The sequence below is a fragment of the Theropithecus gelada genome, chromosome 13 (assembly GCF_003255815.1).
Source record: "Theropithecus gelada isolate Dixy chromosome 13, Tgel_1.0, whole genome shotgun sequence".
Classification (NCBI taxonomy): Eukaryota; Metazoa; Chordata; class Mammalia; order Primates; family Cercopithecidae; genus Theropithecus; species Theropithecus gelada.
Genome location: NC_037681.1, coordinates 40,542,404 through 40,567,251, shown reverse-complemented (window position 1 = coordinate 40,567,251; position 24,848 = coordinate 40,542,404). Strand labels below are relative to the sequence as shown.

At 35.8% G+C, this 24,848-nt stretch overlaps 1 protein-coding gene across 18 annotated transcripts in view; it reads left to right on the top strand.

The window, feature by feature from the left end:
* PUM2 (pumilio RNA binding family member 2) overlaps positions 1 to 24,848 on the top strand; it is a 107,078-nt gene that overhangs the window by 65,009 nt on the left and 17,221 nt on the right. For 9 of the 18 annotated variants that reach the window (XM_025353607.1, XM_025353603.1, XM_025353610.1 and 6 more), the window contains 2 exons: positions 5,075 to 5,218; positions 5,333 to 5,620. In XM_025353607.1, coding sequence (XP_025209392.1) covers positions 5,075 to 5,218; positions 5,333 to 5,620 — 432 coding nt within the window. Of the gene's footprint in view, positions 1 to 5,074; positions 5,219 to 5,308; positions 5,621 to 9,768; positions 10,006 to 24,848 lie in introns of all 18 variants that reach the window. The other 9 variants (XM_025353601.1, XM_025353602.1, XM_025353615.1 and 6 more) reach the window with 2 other exon arrangements.

Below are 24,848 nucleotides of genomic sequence, written 5' to 3'. Positions count from 1 at the left end.
GCCCCATACCTCTTTTAAATTCTGCCTCCATAATTCCTTTGTAGTGTCTCTAATATAAGTTAGAGACAGTTACAAACTATAATTTCCTCTGTATCTTTTTATGCTCAGTTTGTTGCAGTTCACCCTGTTGACTCTGTCCAACTCTTTGTAACTCCTTTCTGCTGAGTGGTATTTCACTGGTAGCCTTTTCACCTCTCATTGCTTTTTTATTAGTCTCTGCTTCCTCTATATATATCCTTAAATATAAAAGACAGTCTGACTTAATGGCTACCTTCTTCAGAGTTAGATTTGCTGTATTTCCACCACATAGCTATTGTGTAACCATGCCCAAGTTATTTTCCTCTTTGAATTTTGGTTTCAGATAGGAAAAATGGAGATCCTTTACGCTTATTCCTTAGGAGAGTATATTTTCATTAATCCTTTCAACTGTCAACCCTGTGAGTTTACATCTGCATCTTGAATTCTTTTCTGAACACCTAATACATACATGTCTGTCCTTGTACCAAACATTTCTACTTTTATGTTGCAGGCACTCTTCAAATTGAAAATATCAGAAAATGAACTCACATTTCCAAATGTTCCTGTCTACTGTTTACCTTGTTTCACTTAACTCTACTATTCTTTAGAACTAGAAACTCTTAGCTTCAACCTCAAAGTTATCTGTAACTATTGGTTTTCTTCTATGCCTCCACATCCAATGACTTACCAATTCTCTACCATTCTGCCTCATGGTCATTTTTATTTTTATAGAGGCGGTGTCTGTGTTGCCAGACTGGTCTTGAACTCCTGGCCTCAAGCAATTTTCCTGCCTTGGCCTCCCAAAGTGCTGAGATTATAGGCCTACCAAATGTCTCGAATTCCTTTATAGTCCTGTGCTTTAATGCACTAGACCATATACTGTTATCCAAACATACCATGCACTTCTATGACTCTAGTCCTAGCTCATGTTCCTTTTTTTTTTTTCTAGCTTAAAATACCCCTTTATAAATTTTAAACAAAATTGGTGTATATAGTGTTTGTTTTTTAAAATTTCAGCCCATAGACATTTTATGATTAACTTTCCTTCTCATCTTAATATGGTCCCTTTCATGAAGCTTTCCTCAATCTTTCCCGGTGCTCATTCATTGATAATTATTCCCTTGTCTGCTCTCTTTGGCGTATTACTCGCACCTTTCTTTAGTACTTCTGTATGCCTTGCATTTCATTTAGCTATTTGTGGTTTATTTTCACCATTCTACAACACTTACTTTAATGTGATTGTAGATGGGAAATGTCTTAAAGTTAGAGAGTTTTGTTACTCTGAAGGGAAGTTGTTAGATCTATGTCATATGTTAAAGTCAGTGGCATTTTAGAATTAAGGAGTGTGTTTCCTTCTCTGCTAGATTGCATAATTCTTGAGTATGAGGACCGTGTTTTTTAGTTTTTGTTTTTCAATTCCCCATGTCTTGTCTTTCTATATCATTCTTCCCTACGTCTTTTTTTTTTTCCTTTTCCCACTCTTGATACATTCACCTAACCTTAGTCACAGACTTTCTCAGTAGCAAAAAGATAATTCAGACGAGATCAGGCATGATCAGGGTTGTATGGCCATAGATAAAACAATAATTCAATGGAAATTAGCAGCTTTTGAATGGAATTATAGTGAAAATGCTACATATTTAAACTTCTAGATTAGAACAAAAACAGAACATAAGAGAATATATAGGTTTTAATGATTACATTAGAACATTAGGCTGGAAATGAATGAGATAAGCATTTATCCAGAAACTAAAAAGAAAAAAAAAGAGAATGAAACCAAAGAATGTAGAAGGAAGTACATAATAAAAATGGGAGCTGATGTGAATGAGATAGAGAACAAACAAAATAATTATCCCAGAAATTACTTTGAAAAGACAGTGAAGTTAACCACCTCTTTGAAAAGACAATAAAGTCGATAACCTCAGAGACTCATCAAAACAGAGAAGGCATAAATAACCAATAATAGGAAAATTAAACGGTCATTAGCTATTAGGAACAATCTCATGATAGTAAATTAGAAAATGTACACTGGATAAATTATGATGTCCATCTTTATCATAAATAGAAACTCTGTTCTTATAATTCTTAGGCCAAAAAATAATGGGAATCCTTGATTCCTTTTTTCCTCACATTCCACGTCTAATCTCAGCAAATCTTGAGGGCTCTCCAAATTCAGCTACCTTTCTACCATCACTTCTATTTTGACTTGGTCCTAATTACTTCTCTGGATTAGCTTTCCATCTGGGTTCTCACATATCTTCTTGTCCCTTTTTTCTCCCCTGTGGAGTCCTCTCTCTACGCAGTAACTGAAGTAAATGAAGTAACTGAAGTTATCCAAACATACCATGTTACTTCAGTAACTGAAGTAAATGAAGTAAGAAACGTCAAAGTAATTCACTCCTCTCCTAAAAACTAATGGTTTCCTGCCTGAAGTCAAAGTAAAAGCTCAAGTTATTATAGTGACCTGTAAGGATCTGGCCCCTTGTTGCCTGTCTTACTCTTCCCTCTGTCTCTCTTCCAGTCGTACTGGCTTACTTTCTGTTCCTTCTGTTTGGAAATGTCTTCCTATAGATATCTGCTTCACTAGTTCTCTCAGTTTAGATTTTTCCTCGTATGTCATCTTGTTATGGAGATTCTTCAGGACCCTCAGCTTCGAATTATTAACACTATTGTCACTGCCCAATAACTTCTCTCCACTTTCCCTGTCTGATTTTTCTCTCCTTTTAATATGTAAAACTGTCTAACGTACCTTTTTACTTATTTTTCATTTATCTCACTTGAAGCAGAAAATAATCCCCTTTAAGGATATTTTTCCTTATTTTTCCTTGCTTTATCCCAGTACCTAGAATAGGGCCTGGCATGTGGTAGCCACTTGATAAATATTTGTCAAATTGATGAATTAATGAAAAATTAAGCTATGTACAGAATGAGAGTGGGAAAAAATATTCTGTGACAAAGGAACAGAATGCACCAAACCCCTGTGCTGAGGGGAAGCATGGTGCCTCTGAGGAGTTTGAACCCCCATTTTTCCCAAAACATAAAATAGGTACTTGGATACCAGGTAAAACTAGAAAGACAGCCAGGAACCAACCAGATCACGTTGTGGGCCATATTCAGAGTTTTGCTTTTCATTTCAAACCCTTTGGAAGGTTTGGAGCAAGAGTGTGGATTGATATCTTTTAATATCAATCTCAGACCACAGTCTCTGTGGGGAATGTGTTATAGACACGGAACAAAAGAGCAAGGGCAGACCATATAATCTGGTTGGACAGGAAAGTAATCATCACAAGAATGGATAGATTTGAGAAAGATTTAGAAGGTAAATGAACAGGCCTTCAGAGATGAGTTGACTGTGGGTTATTTTGTCTCTGGGAATTTATATATGCAAAATTTAGTTAAGTAGCAGTTAAGTGCTGTTTGATTTGTCAGTAGAGTGTTCATAGCCAAATGTCCAAATGGATTTACTTTTATTTTTCATTCAAAATCAGATGTTAAGTAAATGACAATGTTTTTGAACAAGAATATTTTTTGTGTGCCTTGGATTTAGGACTAGACCACAAATACTAGTTAAGACTATTGACTGGTATATACATCTTGAAATTTACTAGTAATGTGGATGTTTTATTAGTAGCATGCTAATGCTTATTCTTGGTCAGAATTACTGTATTTACTGAAAACAACATATGCATGTGGAAGTTTCAGTCTTACAGGTAAAGTGTTTATCTGAGCGTTGTTTATTATATTTGAGCTGAACTTAGCCTACTGTGTTTAAAGGCAATAAAACGCTCATGCTGTATTATCACTAATTTTACTATAACTCTGATTTCTGCATAGTGTTAACAAAATAAGACTAAAATTGATGTTGGAATGTATTTCAATATAGTGTGTGTTTTTAAAAACTTCTTAAAGGGCCAGACACAGTTGGGAGGCTGAGGCGGGAGGATCGGTGGCCCAGAAATTAAAGACTAGGCTAGGCAACATAGTGAGGCCCTATTTCTATAGAAAATAAGAAATTAGCCAGGCCTGGTGGCGTGTACCTGTAGTCCCAGCCACTTAGGATGCTGAGGCAGCAGAATCATGTAAGCCCAGGAGTTCGAGGCAGCAGTGAGCTATGATTATGCCACTATGCTCCAGCCTAGACAACAGAGCAAGACAGCACTCTTTAAGGGAAAAAACAGTTGCTAGTACATTTTTTGCTGATAGTTGTAAGGTTATTGGGCCTCAGTTTTTTTGCTTTATGAGGCAACCTTTCTCAGCTGAGTTCCAGAAAAGAATAAAGCCTTATTCTTATTATTCTAAAGTGTCCACAGTGTATATAGTTAACTTCTCTCCTATGATTCCAGAGTGATGCTTGTTATATATCATCCTGAGGAGAATTAACAAAATACTTACTTAAATCATTTTCTGTGTTTTTGGTTCAACAGGGAATCTCCATTGAGAAAGTCTGCTAAAAAGTTAACTTTATTCTCCACTAGTTGTGAAGATTGCAGATTTACCTACCTTGTGCTTAAGGCTACAGTAAAACTAAAGCCTGTGTGATTTTTAATTAAACTCTAGCTTGAGAATCTTCACAAATAGAATGTTTGGCTTAAGTTTTTAAAGAGATGGTTATAAATGAAAATCTAAGGGAATGCTGGTAATAAGGCACTTGGTTTTGAACTTCAATGAAATTGCATAGTAAACATTTCATACAGTGTTCTACCTTGCTATTCCCAGTTTTTTTAATCCTTCCTCTTCGAAGGACTAAATGGTGGTATTTTTTTCTAATATCAGCCCTTCTTTCATAGCCTGTAGTTTCTATATTAAGGAAAATACCTCTTCATTTTGTGGCCCCTAAGTAAAATTTAGAGAAAAAGTGTTTAATGACAGTCTATTACTTTTTCATATATTTAGTAAGACCTTGTCAAATGTGTTGCATTGCCTGTATTAACTGAGGATTTTATAGTAATAATACAAATAGCTGTGTTTTCTAGTTGAAAAATACAAATGCAGGGGAAAAAAAATATGCATGTTTTTGTAATAAGTGCTTTCATTAGTGAACATTTATTTTATTTAGGCTATCAAGTATTAGCTCCAACTGCCTATTATGATCAGACTGGTGCCTTAGTGGTTGGCCCTGGAGCAAGGACTGGCCTTGGAACTCCAGTTCGGTTAATGGCTCCAACACCTGTTTTAATTAGTTCAGCAGCAGCACAAGCTGGTAAGTGTAACTGACATTTTTAGGATAATATTTTTCTGGTGTTGAGATCTCGTTTTTTAAATACAGAATAATTTCCTGGCTGGTTTAAAGAAGTATCTGAAATTTATTTTACAGCAGCGGCAGCAGCAGCTGGAGGAACTGCAAGTAGCCTTACAGGCAGCACAAATGGTCTGTTTCGGCCAATTGGCACTCAGCCACCGCAGCAGCAGCAGCAACAGCAGCCAAGCACTAATCTGCAATCTAATTCATTTTATGGAAGCAGTTCTTTGACTAATAGCTCCCAGAGTAGTTCTTTATTTTCTCATGGACCTGGTCAACCTGGAAGTACATCTCTTGGCTTTGGAAGTGGTAACTCTTTGGGTGCTGCTATAGGCTCAGCCCTCAGTGGATTTGGTTCATCAGGTAAGTTTTTTTTTACGATGAGCATACTCTGCTAAGTGGAAGAGGTATATGAGTGTGTTTAACATTAAAATAAGCAATAATAGCATGTAGTATAGGAAGGACAGGAATAAAGTATTGGACTACTGGTTTAATTTTGTAGGGAAAAAAGTATCCTGCAAATCTTTTTAACACTCACCAATGTTTAACTCATTACAAGCAGCCTATTCTTAACTCATGTAATACATTTCCTTTTTCCCTGGCTCTAGGAATTGATTACTGTAATTTTTGTTTTAGTAAGGTTATTTGGGTCAATATATTATTCACTAATTATTAGCTCATCTTCATTCACTACATAATGTTAATGTTTGTGGAGGTAAATATTTTGCCATCTTAAATTTTTGGTATTTTAAAGCAGTTATCTTTGTGTGCTTATTAGATGGTTTATTCTTATTAAATGCTGGTAGTTTATTACAGTTTTAAAATTTGGCCTGATATAAAAAAATACATATGTGTGTGTATAAATAATGAAATGTTCTCAACAGAATCCCCTAAGAAACTACCAGTATGGTTATCTTTTTTTAGGTTAAATAAGTTAGCCTTTGTCACTAAAAATTTACTTAAAAAGGGTATCTATTCATGTATCTTAGCTTTATATGACACTTAAGAAATCAAAATTTTAAATAGCTTCACTAAATAATTGACCCAGTCAAACTGGTTCCTGGATCCTGTGGTAGAGGAAGAACTAAGTGAAATCAGAAGAGTCCCACGTTGACTTCTTGTTGATACACTTGGTGTATTCTGTGAGTTTTCCACAGTACTCAGGAAACATTACGGAAAAAACAGCTGACCCAGTTCTATTGGTGCAGTTGGCAGCCTTTTCTTCATGAGGATAGGGCTATTTGGACCTCAAGAGATTTTCTGTTTCTATAACATAACTTGCTACAGTCCTTAATATCTGTTTCTCATCTCTTTTCTTACCACATCAAATTATATTCTTTTCTGGTGTGGAAAATGGCAGAACTAACACATGCCAGGCATTATTAACAATGCTTGCCAGTTTTCTAGGGGAGTGTCTTCTGAACTTTTATCATTCATATATACAGGAAGGATGGTCTAGAACAGCCATAAACTTTTAGATGGCAGAATCTTTCTTCATTTATTGTCATGAAATACAATAAGTGAATGTCATATTTGACTGACACAAAATTATATAAAGGCTGCTCATAAGAATTTCTGAGGGAAAATCCAGTGAACATGGGGATTGTTAAATCTTTTCATTTTTGTACTTGAGTTTTTTCATTGCTTTTGGAGTTGTGTATCTCTTTGTCCACCTCACGCACTCCCATAGTACTCATTCCTTGTTTCTAACACAATTGGGACATTTTCTCCAAAGAATCCTAAATATTCTGAGGAAAACTGGAAGAACAAGTAACATAAAAAACTTGTGGAAATAGTTTCTAAATTATAAATTGTAGGCCCTAAATAATTCAGAAAAAAAAGAGCATTGATTAAACCCCATGTTTCCTTTCTCACGTACTATGTCACTGATGGTCTGGTACAGATTTCTAGGCTCCTACTCAGTTCTTTCAAATTTCCATTTGTTTCTTAGGTAAGGCTCTTTCCCCCTTTCAAGAATTGACATGAACATTTTGTCCCCTACAGATGCCGTTTCCCCAAAACTAACCTTCACGCCTCAGTTATTTACAAGCATGGCTTACTCAATTCTGACTCCAATCTGTAAGAGCTTCATTTTACCTTGCTTTAGAGAGCATTAGTGATTGCCACCCCTGAATGCCAGTAAAGAGTCCATCATCTCCCTTCTCTTGGGCATTTTGTGGGAGTTTATTCAAGTGCTATGCATATGGACTCTTACAGCTTTGCCCACTGCCTTTTCACATTATGGCAATTACATACTTATATGAACTCTAAAACATAATGTGGTTGTGTGCCTGTATGCACATATATAAGTAACATACACAATCATTCTCTTACCTTTGTGATGAAATTATTAATGTTTAACAGTGTTAAATACCCCATTTTATGATACAGTTGGCCAAGAAGCCTAAACGTCGTAACATATAATTTAAAGCATCTTTTCTATGACCTGTTATTTTTTTAAAGAGTTGTTACAATTGAAAGTTTATAATTTAGCCTTTTTTTCCACAGTCAATGAATGATTAGCAGTCCGTCTACCCTCTTAGATATTTTAGGTACACTTTGTTTCATATCTCATAGTCATACTGTTGGAGATAATTTAGGCATATAGTAAAACTTAAAGAGCCAGCTTCTTTATGTTTAAGGTTATTTCTGAATTATTTTTAAATGTTTGGCTTGGCTTTTCCTTTTTGGAGGAAAATAATATTGCATATGTCAAAACTGGTTTATTGGATTATTTGTCAGGGGAATAATGCTGCTCTCATTAGAGAGCTGTTGTCTTTTTCATTGTCAAATTGTTTTCTGAAATAAATAGGAATTTAAAATGTAGCCATATTTTAGAAAAATCACTTTGACAGTGTCCTTTTAAATTAGCATAGTTAATGTAGCATACATTGCCAGTTTTGCCAAAACCAACTCAAAAATAGCTGTTTTATTACATGTGCTTATAATACATTTTTGCAATAAAAATGCATATAGACACCTCTAGTATTTTCTTACTATGATATCTTAAAATGTAAAATTTTCAACCAAACATGGTCAGTCTCAGAAACTGCATTGGCTGGTATAAAAGGTTGAATAGCATTATAATCTTTTGCCTAATGTGGTAGCATAAGCCTGTGTTTTTGTGTTTTTTCTTTTTACCCCTCTATAGAATTTTGAATGTGGCAAAACCAACGTAATTAAGTTTTCTGTCTGTATTATACTCTTACCTTGGTCTACCCATGATGTACACTCCTTAATTTTTTTCTTTATACCCTGTATGACCTACTTATATATGACTTGTGGTTAAATAAGATTAATAGAAACTTACAGATTCCTTGGAAAGCATTGCCATATTGGTCCGAATATAGAGCTTGTCATTTAAAAATGTATTTGGCAGGTTCAGAAATGTGGTTTGAAATTTTCTTAGATGTAAAAGTTATTCAGTTAAAAGAGGCTAGTGCTTAGAAATAGGAAGGAAACATACTTGAATATATGGGCTTTAAATGAGACTTGAGAACTGAGAGTTTTGGACAGCCCTTAGAGATGCATGCAGTGGAATTTGATTATCCAGACAGGTGTTGATTAACAGCCAGATCTTAATTAGCTTTTCTAAGCATGTATAGCTCACCAGGACCTACATGGCCTTTATTTTCTGCACTATAAAAGGAAAAAGGATTAGAAGGATAATAGTTACATTTGGTATTAAGTAAAAATTCGGTATGCAGTGTATTAAGGGATGTGAAGTAAGAGAAATTGTGTATTGTCTAATGACAAAAACCTGATCAGCCTTGAGTAAGGGACTCAGGAGGCAGTACTAGCATCTTAGGAGTGGAAGAGTCCTGTGGGATAAGTGAAAGCATGTCTTTGGTTTGATAACAATGAGTGCTATTAATTTTCTAAAAGTTGAGTTATTTTGTAATGTAGTTGGAGAACAAGGGAGAATGTGTAGTATGAAAAATACTGTTGAGTTAGCTGCTCTCTGTATTTCACAACTGATCAATATTCGGGCCAATATGGACTTAAAGGGCTGTGTTTTGAACACAGCTAGACGACAAATTACATATGAATGGTGAAGGAAATGTACTAATATTTTATTTATTCATATAATCTTTTCTTGGCATTGAGTTAACGTCTAAGAAGCAGGTTCCAGAGATGAGGATACTACCAGAATTTAAACTTAATGGAATTTAATCTCTAGCGTGTCCTAATGCAGACAACTTGCAATTCCAGGGTTTATAAATCATACCAGGGTATTAAAGCACAGTAATCAGGTGTGTCAGTGGTAAATATGTGTGAAATAATGAAACATATGACTGCTCTGTTAAGTATTTGGTTCTTTATTGGGGTGCATTTATACCCTTTTATGATTAATAAGTTAGTATATATAGTTATCACAGTAATTATCTTCTCCAAAATGTTTCTAAAAATAATTATTGTGATCACTTCTGTTATTGCCCAGCGAGAGTTGGGGATAGGTTTTATTCAGTTAACACTGTATGTAATTAGGGTTTTTTTTATTTCTTCTTCAGTTGGCAGTTCTGCAAGTAGTAGTGCCACAAGGAGAGAGTCTCTATCTACTAGCTCTGACTTGTACAAAAGATCTAGTAGCAGCCTAGCACCCATAGGGCAACCATTTTACAATAGTCTGGGATTTTCCTCCTCTCCAAGTCCAATAGGCATGCCTCTGCCAAGCCAAACTCCAGGACATTCACTTACGCCACCGCCATCACTTTCATCACATGGATCCTCATCCAGTTTGCATTTAGGTAAAAAAAAAACCAAAACCCTTTTTATTTGTATGTATACATGTATGTGTGTTTGTGTGTGTGTTTATAATATATGTAAAATATTTAATGTTGGATAAAACATGCCAAATTGCTTTTGCTTTTAGATATTAGTCTTTTGAAAAAGTTCTCCTTTCATGAAAATTAAAAGTGAGGGTCTAATGTACAATAAGGTAAAGACCCCCCCCATTGTTTCTTATGTTTCTTTTATGAAATATAATGGTGTGTTTTTTCTTGTCTGTGCTTTTGATTTGTGTGTTTTAGAGCATCTGAAAAGTCAACTATTTAAACATAATAGTGAAAGAGAAATTTCACTCTCAAAAGATTTGCACACCATAAGAAAAACATTAGTTACATAGCTACTGAACTAGGTTAGTACACTGGTTTTTGCTTTGGTCTTTCAATGCTTGGCCATTTTACCAGAGAATTATTTCAGTGAATTTGAATTTAGTATATTTGTCACTTAAGGAAGCTTATGGGCTTAGGCCATATACTTCTCTTTTGGATATGTTAAAAATGTTTTAGGCTTGTTGTACCCCTGAAGTTGGAGCATTGAGAACTTTGTTTATATTTGTATATTAAAATTGTTCCCACCCCCAAATAATTAAATTGGTGGTTACCTTTTTTCCTTCCCCAGGAAGTATTTATCCATGCAGATAATACGTTTTGAAGGGCTTTGGACATCAGAGGCTGTGTATGAATCCCTATCTTGTCAAAGAAATTATTTTTTAAACTTTATTTTGAATTTTTATAATTCTAGTTATTCAGCTGAAACTGAGGGATTCTATTGACAGCTTTTACGTATTTGGAAAGATTTAAATCAGCTTGTGTTTTAAAAAGTAATGTTGCTACTGTAAGCAGATGTACTGTAAGTTAGTGATCATGTTTGACCACCCCCTCCAATTAACATGGGTATAGCTATTAAAAAAAAAAAAACTTGTTAATACAATAAATGTCCATGTAACAAAGGTATCTGTTGCACTGTTCATTTTGATTTACATTATTGCACACACAGTGGACTAGATTTCTTTTTTAAAGACTCTGGTCCTCCACCCCAAATTCTGGGCCTTTGCTCATTTGAGGATTTTGGGGGATACTGAACATATACAACCAATTAATCTATTCAGATGGAGTGCTAAGATCCACTTTGCAGCACTAGATGTGTAGATTTACCAGTCTTTAGCCTAATACCGTTCTTCATTTATCATCTATTCTTAGTCGCAGGAGCTGCTCAGCTCCTGATTTCTGTTATTACTGCTCAGGCATCCCCCCTTCATAAGACATGCCTATGAAATGGACACAAAAATTTGGAACATAATAAACCTAAGATTAGATCTATCATAATAGTTTTCTGTTTTATTGTTAAGATTTTATTTGTCATGTCCTGTCATCTTTTCATAGGTAAGTTTCAAATCAGATTCTTGTTCAGCTCTTACTGCTGTGTTGTGCTTTAGTGCCTGTATAAATGGCAGTAAATAGGTTCTACATAGCTTGCTTAGAAATCGGATATAAGTGACTTTTTAGATGTCTCTGTGATTAAAGAGCAGTCTAGATATGTGCTTCTCTTTCTTTAGGTTGTAAAGAAACCAGCCTAATAGATGCTTAGGGAAGGAATTCTGGTCAGTTGTGGGAAATAATCACCACTGGGCCAGCAGTTCTGCATTGTAGACTAACATAGCTTCAGCTTGAAATATGCTGTTTTAATACACCTCTGATTGAAATTAGTAATTATCTGTGTTATTTTCTTTTTGTGACCCCCAATTTCCCATAGCTTTAGTGGTAGTATGACTGGCAACATTGTTAGCAACGAATAGACCCATACCAGGTTGAAAATAACTTGAAGGATTTCATAAATGTTCTCTTTGCATACTATTCATGGAAATAATCTACTCTGCACCTCCCTATGAATGGATCATGATGCAAGACTTTCATGCTGTCCAATAAAAAAAAGAAAAGTATTTTAATTATGTACCCATGAAGTGAATTTATTTATGAAGCAAGTCTCAAGGCTGATGGTATAAAAGACCTATGGAAATGGAATTTGCATATTTTTAAGTAATTTTACTGATCTCACATATCAAGAATATGAAATCATAAGATAGAGATAAGTTCTCTCAATTCTCATTAGAATTGGTTGGAATTAATTCCAGGTTATTTTCCTGGGAGATTTTAAGATGTGAATGTTAGAACCATTACAGTTACATGTAAAGCTTGAGATCTGCATCCCCAAAGTATGTTCCTTTGTTAGTGTTAGTTATTTGAGATTCACAGAAAATGCCCAGTAGCAACATTCTCTGCTGTCTTCCAAAAAAAATTTTTTTTTCATTTTTTAAGATAGGCACGTAACCAACACATGTATTTTTAGCAGGATGACTAGTAATCACTTTTTGATTGAAGTGTAAGAATTTCAGTGCATAGTTCTGGGGTGTTGATTTTTTCATTAAAATCTAAAACACTTGTTCAAATTTGCAACTCTGTTGCTTATTCTAATAAAGTTAGACGCATGAAAAAATTTTATTCTTCCATTTTTTATTGTGTGATATCTGAGGTTCTATTTCTAAAACAATAACTACAGTATATCTCATATTTTTAAATAATTTCTTATTAACTCTAATCTCCTTAATTGACTTAAATGTCTTTAACAATTGTTCCGTTTGAATCACAGTCAAAATAAGGTTCATACATTGCGTTTGTTTGATATGTCTTAATGTGTAATTGTTTTTTCTTCATCTTTTTTTCCCCTTTCCATTTATTTGATGAAGAAACTTTGTCCTATTGGTTTTCCCACACTCTTGACTTTGCTGATTGCTTCCCCATGGTGGTATTTAAAATGTTCCTATATCTCTTTCCTGTAAACTGGAATTTGATCTAGAGGCTTGGTCAGATAGTTTATGAGTTGGCTGGTTTATTTTGACAACATGGGGTTCTGTTACTTTTTGTTGTACCGTATCAGGAGACACGTGTCTGGTTGTCTCCATTGTGAGATGACCAGCCTGATCCACCTAATGGTTTTGGCAGCCTTTGATCATCTTTTTTTTTCAGAGGTTGCAAAATGGTGATGTGTTAATTGTGTCATTCTTTATTCATTTATTATCTGGAACTTTTCTGTAAAGAATAACAACTATCCCTCATCCGTTACCCTGAAAGATAGTTCATGTAAGAGTCAGAAGAATGCATGATTCTTTCCTTTACTTTCAGAATAACTTTGATGCCCAGCAACCTTTAAAGGTGACTCGTGTTTTTATTCTCCTTGTTATCTACAAATGGGTTGATGTTGGGGATAATTGGTATGTTTCAGTTCATTGCAGTGTAAGACATCAATTTTATATCTATTTTTGATTCTAAAATTACACCTTCTTTGGCCCCTTGGAGCCCCTTTTTATTGGTTTTCATGTTGACAACAACTTGGAGAGAGAATAATTTTGAGATTAGGTTTTACCCTGAAATGCAAAGAACAATATAAAATTCTGGGCTTCAGGTTCAATATTAAATATTGAGTTATTTTCTCATGTTGTATTAATCTATAGGAGGGGGGCAGTCTACCTACAGTTGTTTTATACATCATTGTCTAGGATAGAAGTCAACTTTTTTTTTTTTTTTTTTTTTTTTTTTTTTTTTGAGATACTTCACTCCTTATGGAGAACATTAACTATTTCTAGTATTGCCTTATTTTTCTACCTGGAGCTAGCCGGCTAGTTCTTTCCTTGTTTTCCTTCTTTTTCTTCTAATAAACTTTTAAAATACAGTGTTGATAATTTTTTTAACTCCAATCTTTATGCTCATAGTAATTTGATTGATGTGGAACTTATTAGGTATAAAGCAGTGTTCGTATTTTTGTTATGTAACTTAGATTTTGACAAACTAATGGCTTCTTGCCCTGTACCTCTTCATTTTTGAACTGGCTATTTTTTCCTTAAGAAAAAAGGGTGCTAAAGTGTAACGTGGGCTTTGAACTCAGTAAAATGTATTTAAAGGGGACTATCGTCAGGGGCGGTGGCTCATGCCTGTAATCCCAGCACTTTGGGAGGCTGAGGTGGCAGGATCATGAGGTCAGGAGATCAAGACCATCCTGGCTAACACAGTGAAACCCCGTCTCTACTAAAAAAATACAAAAAAAGTAGCCAGGCATGGCAGCGTGCACCTGTAGTCCCAGCTGCTGGGGAGGCTGAGGCAGGAGAATGGCGTGAACCCAGGAGGCAGAGCTTGCAGTGAGCCGAGATGGCGCCACTGCACTCCAGCCTGGGCGACAGAGCAAGACTCCATCTCATAAATAAATAAAAATAAAAAAGAAAGGGGACTATCTAGTCTGAAGAATGTCATGTATTCAGCAAGTAAATGGCTGTGCTTTAGTTTGCTGTGGATAATAAAATTTCATAACCTGTCTTTTCTTCCAATTACAGAAAATTTTAGTAACAGGCAAGATATTGTAAATTTTTAGAATCATTCTGTTACAATTGCTGGCCTTTGGCAGACGTAGTCCTGTGCTTCTCTTATAATAAAATATTCAGAGAAGTAAAATTAGTAAGGTCACCTGCCATTTTTCTGAGTTTCACATATAATCATTAATGAAAGCAGAAAACAGTATGAATTATTTGAAGCATTCACTGAAAATACTGTTATCCTTTATCAATTACAGTTCTCTGTAACTGAATAGCATTTGATAGTTTTTTTTTAAAGCACCTTCATATTCATTATTTCATTTCATCCTAATTGTTGGCATAGACTGTCAGAGTGGTTTGTTCATTAAAGATGAAGAAATTAAAGATCAATTGATTAAGAGACTTTCCCAAACCAGTAAATAACAGAATTAAGGCTAAGCATCCAATTCTGACTCCTGATACTATTCTTCCTTTTTCCATTATGTTATTCTATAGGGAACTGAACAATTTTATGAAGTATATAAATAACTTATTCTAATTAGCCTCTCAGAATCTAATGATTACCTCATTATGATGGTATAAATTAAGCTTTTCTTTGGTTAAAGTATGTATAGGATTACCAGCTTTTTAGATTCCTGTCTCAGTTTAGTTATTCTTGAGATTTAGATAAAAATACTTGTCTAAGCACATGTTATATTTGTACTACTTCTTATTTGAAATAAGAATACTTGTTAATCTAAGGCAGGCAATTTAGGGACTGTGTATAGAGCAGAATTCTATAAGATTCTACTCTCAACAGAATCTTACAGGTTCTCGTGTTAATATAAATTGAAAAGCAGCTACAACCTTTTGGTAGACCTAGAAGTAATTTATTTGCTGATGAGTAGGAAATATGTTATGGAGAAATTATATTACTAGTTGTATGGAAGAATTTGTGATGTTTGGTTTTCTGTATAAAAATGTCTTCATCTTGGTTGTACTTCTTTTGGGTTACTAATTTTTTATTTATTATCCTTTAATAACATCAGTGACATTGTGGTTCTAACTTCTTAGAAAGTTTTCACCAGTTAATTTACTTAGTTAAGATAATCACAAACTTAAGACTAGAAAATACTTGATCCGATTCTGTGTTTTGGCATCAGAATCACTTGGGGCACTTGTTTAAAATGCCTAGTAGTAGACTTCAGAAGGATGTGAACAGTTTGCAAATGTGCAGCAACAGTTTTTGCTCATTACAATGCTTGTGGGGATTCCATTGGCATTAAATGCCTGGCAGCCAGATGTTATACTTTGCATAATCAGCACAAAAATAGTTCGTCCCACTGAAATTTTCAGTAGCCTCCACATGGAGACACTGACTTGAAGTAATTTGTAGTTACTCTTAATATTCTTTTAATCGGCCGGGCGCGGTGGCTCATGCCTATAATTCCAGCACTTTGGAAGGCCGAGGCGGGTGGGTCACAAGGTCAGGAGATCGAGACCATCCTGTGAATGGTGAAACCTCGTCTCTACTAAAAATACAAAAAATTAGCCAGACGTGGTGGCTGGCGCCTGTAGTCCCAGCTACTTGGGAGGCTGAGGCAGGAGAATGGTGTGAACCCGGGAGGCGGAGCTTGCAGTGAGCCGAGATCACGCCATTGCACTCCAGCCTGGGCAACAGAGCGAGACTCCGTCTCAAAAAATCAAATAAAAAATTCTTTTAATCTACCAAGAATTCACCTGTAATTTACACCATTCCACCATGCTTATAATGCACCCTAAGGATCAAAAAGTATCCTTTAAAATACAGGCAGATGTGCTTCATGAGAGATTTGCAGTGTTAGCCAAATAACATAAAAATGAAAGTAGCATATATCTCTTGGAATGGCATTGAAAAATTGTTTCTTATATGTAGAGAATATTTTCACTGGAGTTGTTCTGTTGCGATATACCTAGGAATGGATCCAGTGGAAGAAGGGCAAGATCCTTTACATTATAAACTATAAAATGCTGACGGAAGTTACAGATGACTTAAATAAATGGAAGGATATACCGTATTTTAGGTTGAAAGACTCCCTATTATAAAGATACCAGCTTTCTTCTAGTTGATCTAAACATTGAATGCTATCAATAAAATTAGGTTTAAAAAAAAATGATAAGCTGATGCAAAAAATGAAAATGGAAAAGCAGAAGCAAAAGTAGTGAAGACAATTTTGAAAAGCAAAGTTAGAAAACTTAATACTGCCAGATACCAGAACTTAGAAGGCTACAATAACTAAAACTGTTGGCACAAGGATAAATAAATAGAACAGCGGAACAGAGTAGTGCATCCAGAAATAGACCTACTCATTTAGATCCGTAATGACCAAGTTGCTGCTGCAGCTTATATGAGAAGAATGGGTGTTTCAGTGACTTGGGCAGGAGTAGTTGAATATCCAAATGAGGGGGAATGAACTTTGACTTGTTTCACACCACACATACACATATGCACACAAACACACTTTATTCTCAAAGAAATTACATGACATATATTCATGAAGTTAGTAAGAGGCAGAGCCAAAATTTTGAGGCCACATTTATCTGGCTTACTCCAGATGTTGTACTGCTTCTCAAAGGATGCTTTTCTATTTATTTTTTATTTTTTTTTTTTTTTATTTTTGAGACAAAGTCTTGCTCTGTCCCCCAGGCTGGAGTGCAATGGTGTGATTTTGGCTCACTGCAACCTCTGCCTCCCGGGTTCATGCCATTCTCCTGCCTCAGCCTCACGAGTAGCTGGGACTACAGGTGCCCACCACCACACCCGGCTAATTTTTTGTATTTTTTAGTAGAGACGGATCTCACCATGTTAGCCAGGATGGTCTCGATCTCCTGACCTCGTGAGCCACCGTGCCCAGCCCAGGATGCTTTTATTTCTAATACCTATCTGAATAAATTAAAAGGACCATGTTTCCTATGTTTCACATCTTTGTAAACTTTTTATAAAATTGTAGTAAAATATAATTTAACCTGTTGTGACTTTGTGGAAAAAGTGAGTTCAAATGTCAGTGTATTGGCTTCTTTGTGGTTTTTCGCTTGCTAATAATTGATCTTTAATCCAAATTAAATACTATTTTAAGGGTCTTATAAATATTTCATTACTAATTTTAAGTTAAAACTGATCAGATAAGAATCTTAGGTACAGTGGCTCACACCTATAGTCCCAGCATTTTGGGAGGCTGAGGCAGGGGGATTGCTTGAGCTCAGGAGTTTGAGACCAGCCTAATAAAATTACAAACATTAGCTGGGTGTGGTGGCATGTGCCTGTAGTCCATGTCACTTGAGAAGCTGAAGTGGGAGGATTGCTTGAGCCCAGGAGATGGAGGTTGCAGTAAGCCAACGTTGTGCCACTGCATTCCAACCTGGGCAGGACAGATCCGAGACCCTGTCTCAAAAAAAAAGAAAAAAAAAAGAATCTTATTTGTAATATTTAAAAATACTGTAAATAGGATATAAATAGCAAGTTTTTATTTTATTTCTAATTACTGAAAGTAATTGCTATTTTATCTTTTCTGTAGTTTTATTAGACTCCTTTTTAGAATTTTTATGTGATTAAAATTTTTACTTATTCAATATTGAATACCTATGTTCAATACAATATTGAAGCCAGCCTCTGCTTGACTAGGAGAAGAAACACCATCCTTATTCACTGTCATCGCGTTTGTAGCTTTGTGGTAAATACAGACAAAAACAGCAGTTACAGTATAATGATTTTAATGTTCTTGTCTTATTTCACTGTATTTAATAATTCTATAGAAACATAGTGATTTCATTGGAATTATTTTCCTTTATGGGTTTTTTGAACCAAAGTTAGCATACATTGGATTACAATAGAATTGTTTCTAGGTTTATTTTCTCCACTAAATTAGAAACAAGAAAGCCCAGGCCTTTTTCTACAACTAAAAATACTCAGATTTCACTGAATGTTTGGGTAATTGAATTCAAGCGGTTTTGTTTATTTGTTTTATTGATGAATTTATTATTGAGTAAGGACATTTCCTTTTTAAAAAATACTTGGTATCATACATAGATTACTATATTAAAGCATTATTTGGCTGTTCTCAATCAGTGTTTTCTTTGTTCAGTGTGCCAGGATCATGCTCTTTAGAACATTGCACTATGAAAACAAAGTTTTGACAGTCAGTTGTGTGGAGTTTTTGTTTTGTGTGTGTGTTTGTTTTTTACCTTCCCAGTTCTTCAGCCTTCTTCCCACCACCACAATGACCCCATCAAGAGAGATAATAAATGTACCCATAATGTTTGTGTAGGATCAGAATTTATTCCAGTATTCATAACTTTTGAAGCAAGCTTTAGGATTGCATAAATCCTTAGTAATTATGGTTTAAGGAAAACAATCCCAGCTCCTATAATTTTTCTTCACTCCAATTAGAAAGGCAACTGGCCTTGAAATCTCAGCTGGAATATTTAAAAGGAAATTCAGATATGGCTTGCTCGTTTATTAACTTGTTACCAAATGTAACAAAGAAAAGAATTTAGGCCACATCTGACAGGGTTATATGACATATTCAGGGAAAAACCAACAGGTTCCTATTAGGCTACTCGAACTTACCCCACTACTACTGTCTTTTGCGGGGTTAAGGGTAAGTTTTTAAAAATGTTCTCATGTCCATCAGTCACAAGAGAGGTAGTTTTCACTAAAGATAAAAAATGAGGCAATTTTTGAAACTATACAACATTACCCCCTTTTGATAGTGTAATGGAAATTGACAGGGTGGGTTATTGATTGAAATGATGTCATAACTAGTCTGAAGACTGTATGTTATGTTAACTAAGTATGTTATCACTTAGTCTGTTTAAATGCTCCTTGATGAATGAGGGAAGATTATTAAATACCTTCTATGGTGATAGTCTGCCCTTTATTTTTTTAAGTTTAACCAGTAGAGACTATAATAAAAGGTAAGATTTTTTTAAATTGCTTATAGAAAAGAATCACAAGCAATAGAAATGGAAACAACAGATTTTTATTTTATATTTTAGAGCACTTGGCTTGTCATTTGCATCTACTGTTGTTTTGCATATTGTCATAAAATTAACAATTTTAAGGTAGTATGTTTGACATGTTTATATTTTTATATTAGCCTATTAAAATGATGTGGAAGATTATACTTTTATATATGCCTACTTTGTTTTTTTAAACTCGTTGTAGTCTTAGTCTTTCCTCCAATAAAATTTTTTTGTCTTTATATGGCAAATGTGTAATTAATAATAAGTATTAAAATTTTATTCAGTGTATACCTCATGTAGCTTCAGTCATTTTGCAGACTTATGAATGGCATGTGAGAGTAAACATTTTCCAGGAAGCATAGCAGAGTATGACTGACAACTTTACGTGAAATTTTTAGACATAATGGTAAACAAAAATTCAGCCTAATTATTAGCTGTGCTTTCTTGGATAAGTTATTTAGCTTCTCTAAGCTGTTGTCTCACAAGTAAAATGGCGGTATGTCTGCCTCATAGGCTGTTAAGAGGATAGCATTCTCATACAGCAGTGTTACAAATGATGTATCATAAAATAATAGTGCAACCACCTGCCAATTTCAGAAACATAAAAAAACGATTTATACTTTAAATGCGATAGACACACAAAAAATTTTAAATTCTGAAGGGAAAAAAATGAAATTGCCCCATAGATTTGAGTCATTTGTATATTAATCTGGAAAGAAATGTTACCTATCTGTACCTTGTTTTATATTTTTATTTTAGCATTCACTCTGTGTACACGAACTATATTAAATGTATATGACATTAAGTATTCCAGCTAGGCTGGGCACGGTAGCTCACACTTTTAATCCTAGCACGTTGGGAGGCCAAGACGGGTGGATTGCCTGAGCTCAGGAGTTCGATACCAGCCTGGGCAACATGATGAAACCCCGTCTCCACTAAAATACAAAACAGTTACCTGGGCATGACAGCATGCGCCTGTGGTTGCAGCTATCTGGAGGCTGAGGCAGGAGAGTTGCTGGAACCCAGAGACAGAGGTCTCTGCAGTGAGCCAACATCGTGCAACTGCACTCCAGCCTGGGTGGCAGAGCCATACTCTGTCTCTTTTAAAAAAAAATAAAAAAAATTCAAGCTAATATATGATTGATTTTCTTGAATCAAAGAAAACAAAGTGACATTTGTATTAGTTTCCTAGGACTGCTGTAACAAATGACTACAACTAGGTGGCTTCAAACAATAGAAATTTATTCAACTCAGTTCTGAAGACTGTACATCTGAAATCAAGATGTCAGCATGACCATGCTCCAAAGGATCTAGGGGACAACCCTTTCTGTCTCTTCCTAGGTTTTGGTGGTAGTTGCTGGCCATCTTTGATGTTCCTTGGCTTATAGATACGTCACTCCAGTATCAGTGTCCGTCATCACATGGCATTCTCCCCATGCATCTCTAAATTTTCCATTTCTTATAAAGACACTAGTCAAAGACACTTTTCCCAAAGAACGTCACATTCACAGGTATAGGGGGTTAAAACTTGAATATGTATTTGGTGAGGGACTGTTGTCCCGTTTGCCGCCTGATTTCCCAAGTCTGAATCCAAAGTCTTAGCCAGTTAAGTAATGGGATAGAAGCTGGAAGAACTTTGAGCCACATAATAGAAAAAATTTTTGTCCTCAGTTGGATGGCTTACAACATTTATAAAAACTTGACTTTTTGGAGGCTACAACACAGTACAGCATTTTACGCAAAATTTGCATATCACAGTATCCAACACAAAATCTTCAACAAATGGTAGCTACCTTTTAAAAAGTTATTGTATACACGACCATATTAATGTGCAGATAACAATGTGGGCTAGGCTCACAGATAGTTGCCTTTTTCTTTTTCAACAAAATAGTTAATTACTATATGCCATGGACGTTTAAGGACTAGCATGTAGTACCAACTGTGGGGATTTAGAAACATTTCAAGATCCCTGGGTGATTGGTGTGCATATTGAGAAGCACTGTTCCGTCTTCCCCCACTTTACTTTTAAGTTTTCCCACTAAAGCCAAGCAACATGCATATAGTTTTGAAAAGTAATCAGAAAATACTGAACTAAAAGTACTAAGTTGCCCTCTTTTTGGAGTAGAAGTAGCTAAATGCTATACAATACTCTGTCCTCATTTTAGACGTTCCCAGCTACTCCTTCTGTATCTTTGATTCTTTGGCTACTGCAGCTATCATCTTTCCATTTATTGTGATTTCCAGAGCCTTGGCTTCTGAAATAAACTCTTACCTAGTAGCCTATGTGTAGTTGTATCCTTTTCAGGAACGCCCCCCCCTTATTTTAGAGTCTTGCTCTGTTGCCCAAGCTAGAGTGCAGTGGTGTAGTCTCTGCTCACTGTAACCTTTGCCTCCTGGGTTCAAGCAATTCTCCTGTCTCAGCCTCCCAAGTAGCTGGGACTACAGGCGTACGCCACCACACCCAGCTAATATATATATATATATATAGTGGAGACGGGGTTTCACCACGTTGGCCAGGCTGGTCTTGAACTCATCCTCAAGTGATCCGCCCACCTCCGCCTCCCAAAGTGCTGGGATTACAGACCTGAGCCACCGCGTGGGGCATACTTATTTTCATTTTTATTTGCAATTAGTAGTTGAAAATCTGTTGTAAAATGAAACATTAAATTATTTTTATTCTAATTAATTAGTCCCCATACTCTTATATCAGAATATCTTTCAGGTAGATTTTTTTTTTTTTAATTTATCCAGAAGGAGTAATTATGTATGTTTTAAGTAAGGGCCAGGAATCTCTATTCTTAGAAGAATATACAGGCCTGATAGATTGAGTAGCTGTCTTTCCAATCCCAGAGGGTAGAAAACAATGAAAAATGAAGGCTAGATAGATTTAATTATTTTGTGGTTATTTCACTTACAGTCTCTCCCACTACCCCCTGCCCCGCAGAGGACCTGCCTTATCTCCACAGATTCTGCATCCTTGGTTAGGAGGCGGAACCTGTAGATACGGAGGTCTTGCCGTTCATATCCATAGGTGACATAGGGCCAAACTGCTGGAGTTCAGCTTCCACAGATTTTTGGTATTTTGTGTGCGTCCTGGAACCAATCCCCCATGCATACTGAAAGACAACTGTATTTTTTAATACTCTTTGACTTGTGATACTTAATAGGGAAGGATTCTAAAACAGACTTCTCAGAAATTATGAAAACCTGTAAAGTCATGTTATTTCTACTAATAAAATTGTGTTTGCCTTTATTTTAAAGTTCTCATGAATGAACATGAAAGATGTAAATAGCACAGAAGATTGGCACACTGTCATGTGAGATAAGCTCTGGCCTAAGGGTCTTGGCTGACTAGCTGCATGTCCCATACCTTTTGGACCATTGGACCATAGTGACCTCATCTGTGAAATTATAGTACTGATCTACATGTCCTATATACACTCTTAGGCAGATAGTGATTAAACAGTCATGAATGGTAGTGGGGACTGAATGATGAGATGAAAAGACCTTATCTCTTTAATACTTTTGGTGCAGAAGATAACTGCTTTTAGACTACCGGCAGCAGAAGTATGAATATGATGATCTGTTTGTGTGTGTGTTTTTAACTATTTCTGGGATAATTTGAAACTAATGGGAAAATTGCAAAACTATACCCTTCACCCACGTTTTCCAGATGTTGCCACTTTTATCACATTGGCTGTATGATTCTCTCTCCCTGTCTTCTTCCCCTCATCCACAACACTATTTGGGCTTACTTTTGAAAGGAGGTTGCAGGTGGGCCGGCGTGGTGGCTCACCTCTGTAATCTCAGCACTTTTGGAGGCCAAGGTGGGCGGATCACTTGAGGTCAGGAGTTTGAGACCAGTCTAGCCAACATGGTGAAACCCCGTTTCTACTAAAAAAATACAAAAATCAAGCCAGGCATGGTGGTGCGCACCTGTAATCCCAGCTACTCATGAGGCTGAGGCAGGAGAATCGCTTGAACCCAGGAAGCAGAGATTGCAGTGAGCCAAGATTGCGTCACTGCACTCCAGCCTGGGCAACAGAGTGATACCCTGTCTCAAAAAAAAAAGGAAGTTGCAGGCATGATGTCCCTTACTCAAATACATTAGTGTATGTTTGTTGACAGTAAGTATATGTTTTCATATAAAACCACAATTACTAAAGTCAGGAAATTAACACTGATAAACCACTAATCAAACAGCCAACTTTATTCTAACTTTGCTACTTACCTCACTGATTACCTTTATAAGAAAGAGAAAGGGAGATTGATTTTGGGGGTCCATTGTCAAATTGAGGATCACAGATTACTTTCATCACTGCTCTTTTCTTGAACTATTTCTGTTTTTTATGACCTTGACATTTTTAAAGGGTATAGGCCTGTTTTATAGAATGTCCCTCAATCTCCAGATATTTTAGATGACCTGCTTTCAATATTTAGATAACGAAATTTAAGATGTCTAATGTATGTTTTAAATTGGGTTTTACATACTTACTTATTTATAAGAGAAAAGATATGCTTCCCTGGGTGAAAGTGAATTAGTTTCTGGAGAATAATATTTTTTTTCTCTTTTCTTTTTTTGTTTTTTTGTTTGTTTTGCTGGGGGGCAGGTGGGGGTTGTTGTTTTGTCTTGTTTTTGAGACAAGGTCTCGCTTTGTTGTCCAGGCTGGAGTGCAGTGGCACAGTCTCATCTCACTGCAACCTCTGCCTCCCAGGCTCAAGCGATCCTCCCTACCTCACCCTCCCCAAGTAGCTGGGACTACAGGCACACACCACCACTCCTGGCTAATTTTTGTATTTTTTGTAGAGATGGGGTTTTGCCATGTTGCCCAAGCTGGTCTCAAACTCCTGACCTCAAGCTATATGCCTGCCTCAGCCTCCCAAAAATGCTGGAATTATAGGCGTGAGCCACCAAATTTGTGAATTTCGTGTATGAGAAGACCACTTAGTCTTGTAGAACTGAATGTCTAAGGTTTTTTAAAATTCAAGACAGTGTAGTATTAGATAGATATTGTGAACCATGTGCACAGGAGTTCTGTTGTTAGGAGCTGATAGAATTTAAATCAAAGAATACCTAGATATGGGAGAAATTCCTGTTGCTTATTGGCAGGATATTTGGAAGGTACCAAATGAAACCGGCTTCTTCATTTCCTGGGGTGAGTATGTGTTTTGAATTTGGTGTCGAAAATCTTTAATGCATTAAGGGTATGTTTGAGGTAATGATAAGAAATAGTAACGAGTAAGTGGGCGGGGGGTATGAACAGTTAGGGTACTACTAAGAAATTTGTGTGAAAAATAGGTTTGGAGTAATGACTTGAAAACTAGGTTGAAGATCTTAGAGCATATACTGTATCCGGATTCTGTAGGTTTTTATCATAAAGTGACATCCTTTGAAAGGAAAAATACAGTTGGTGTGTATAAAAATGGATTGGTGAATCTGAAAGTCAGCTGATTAAGAAAAAAAAA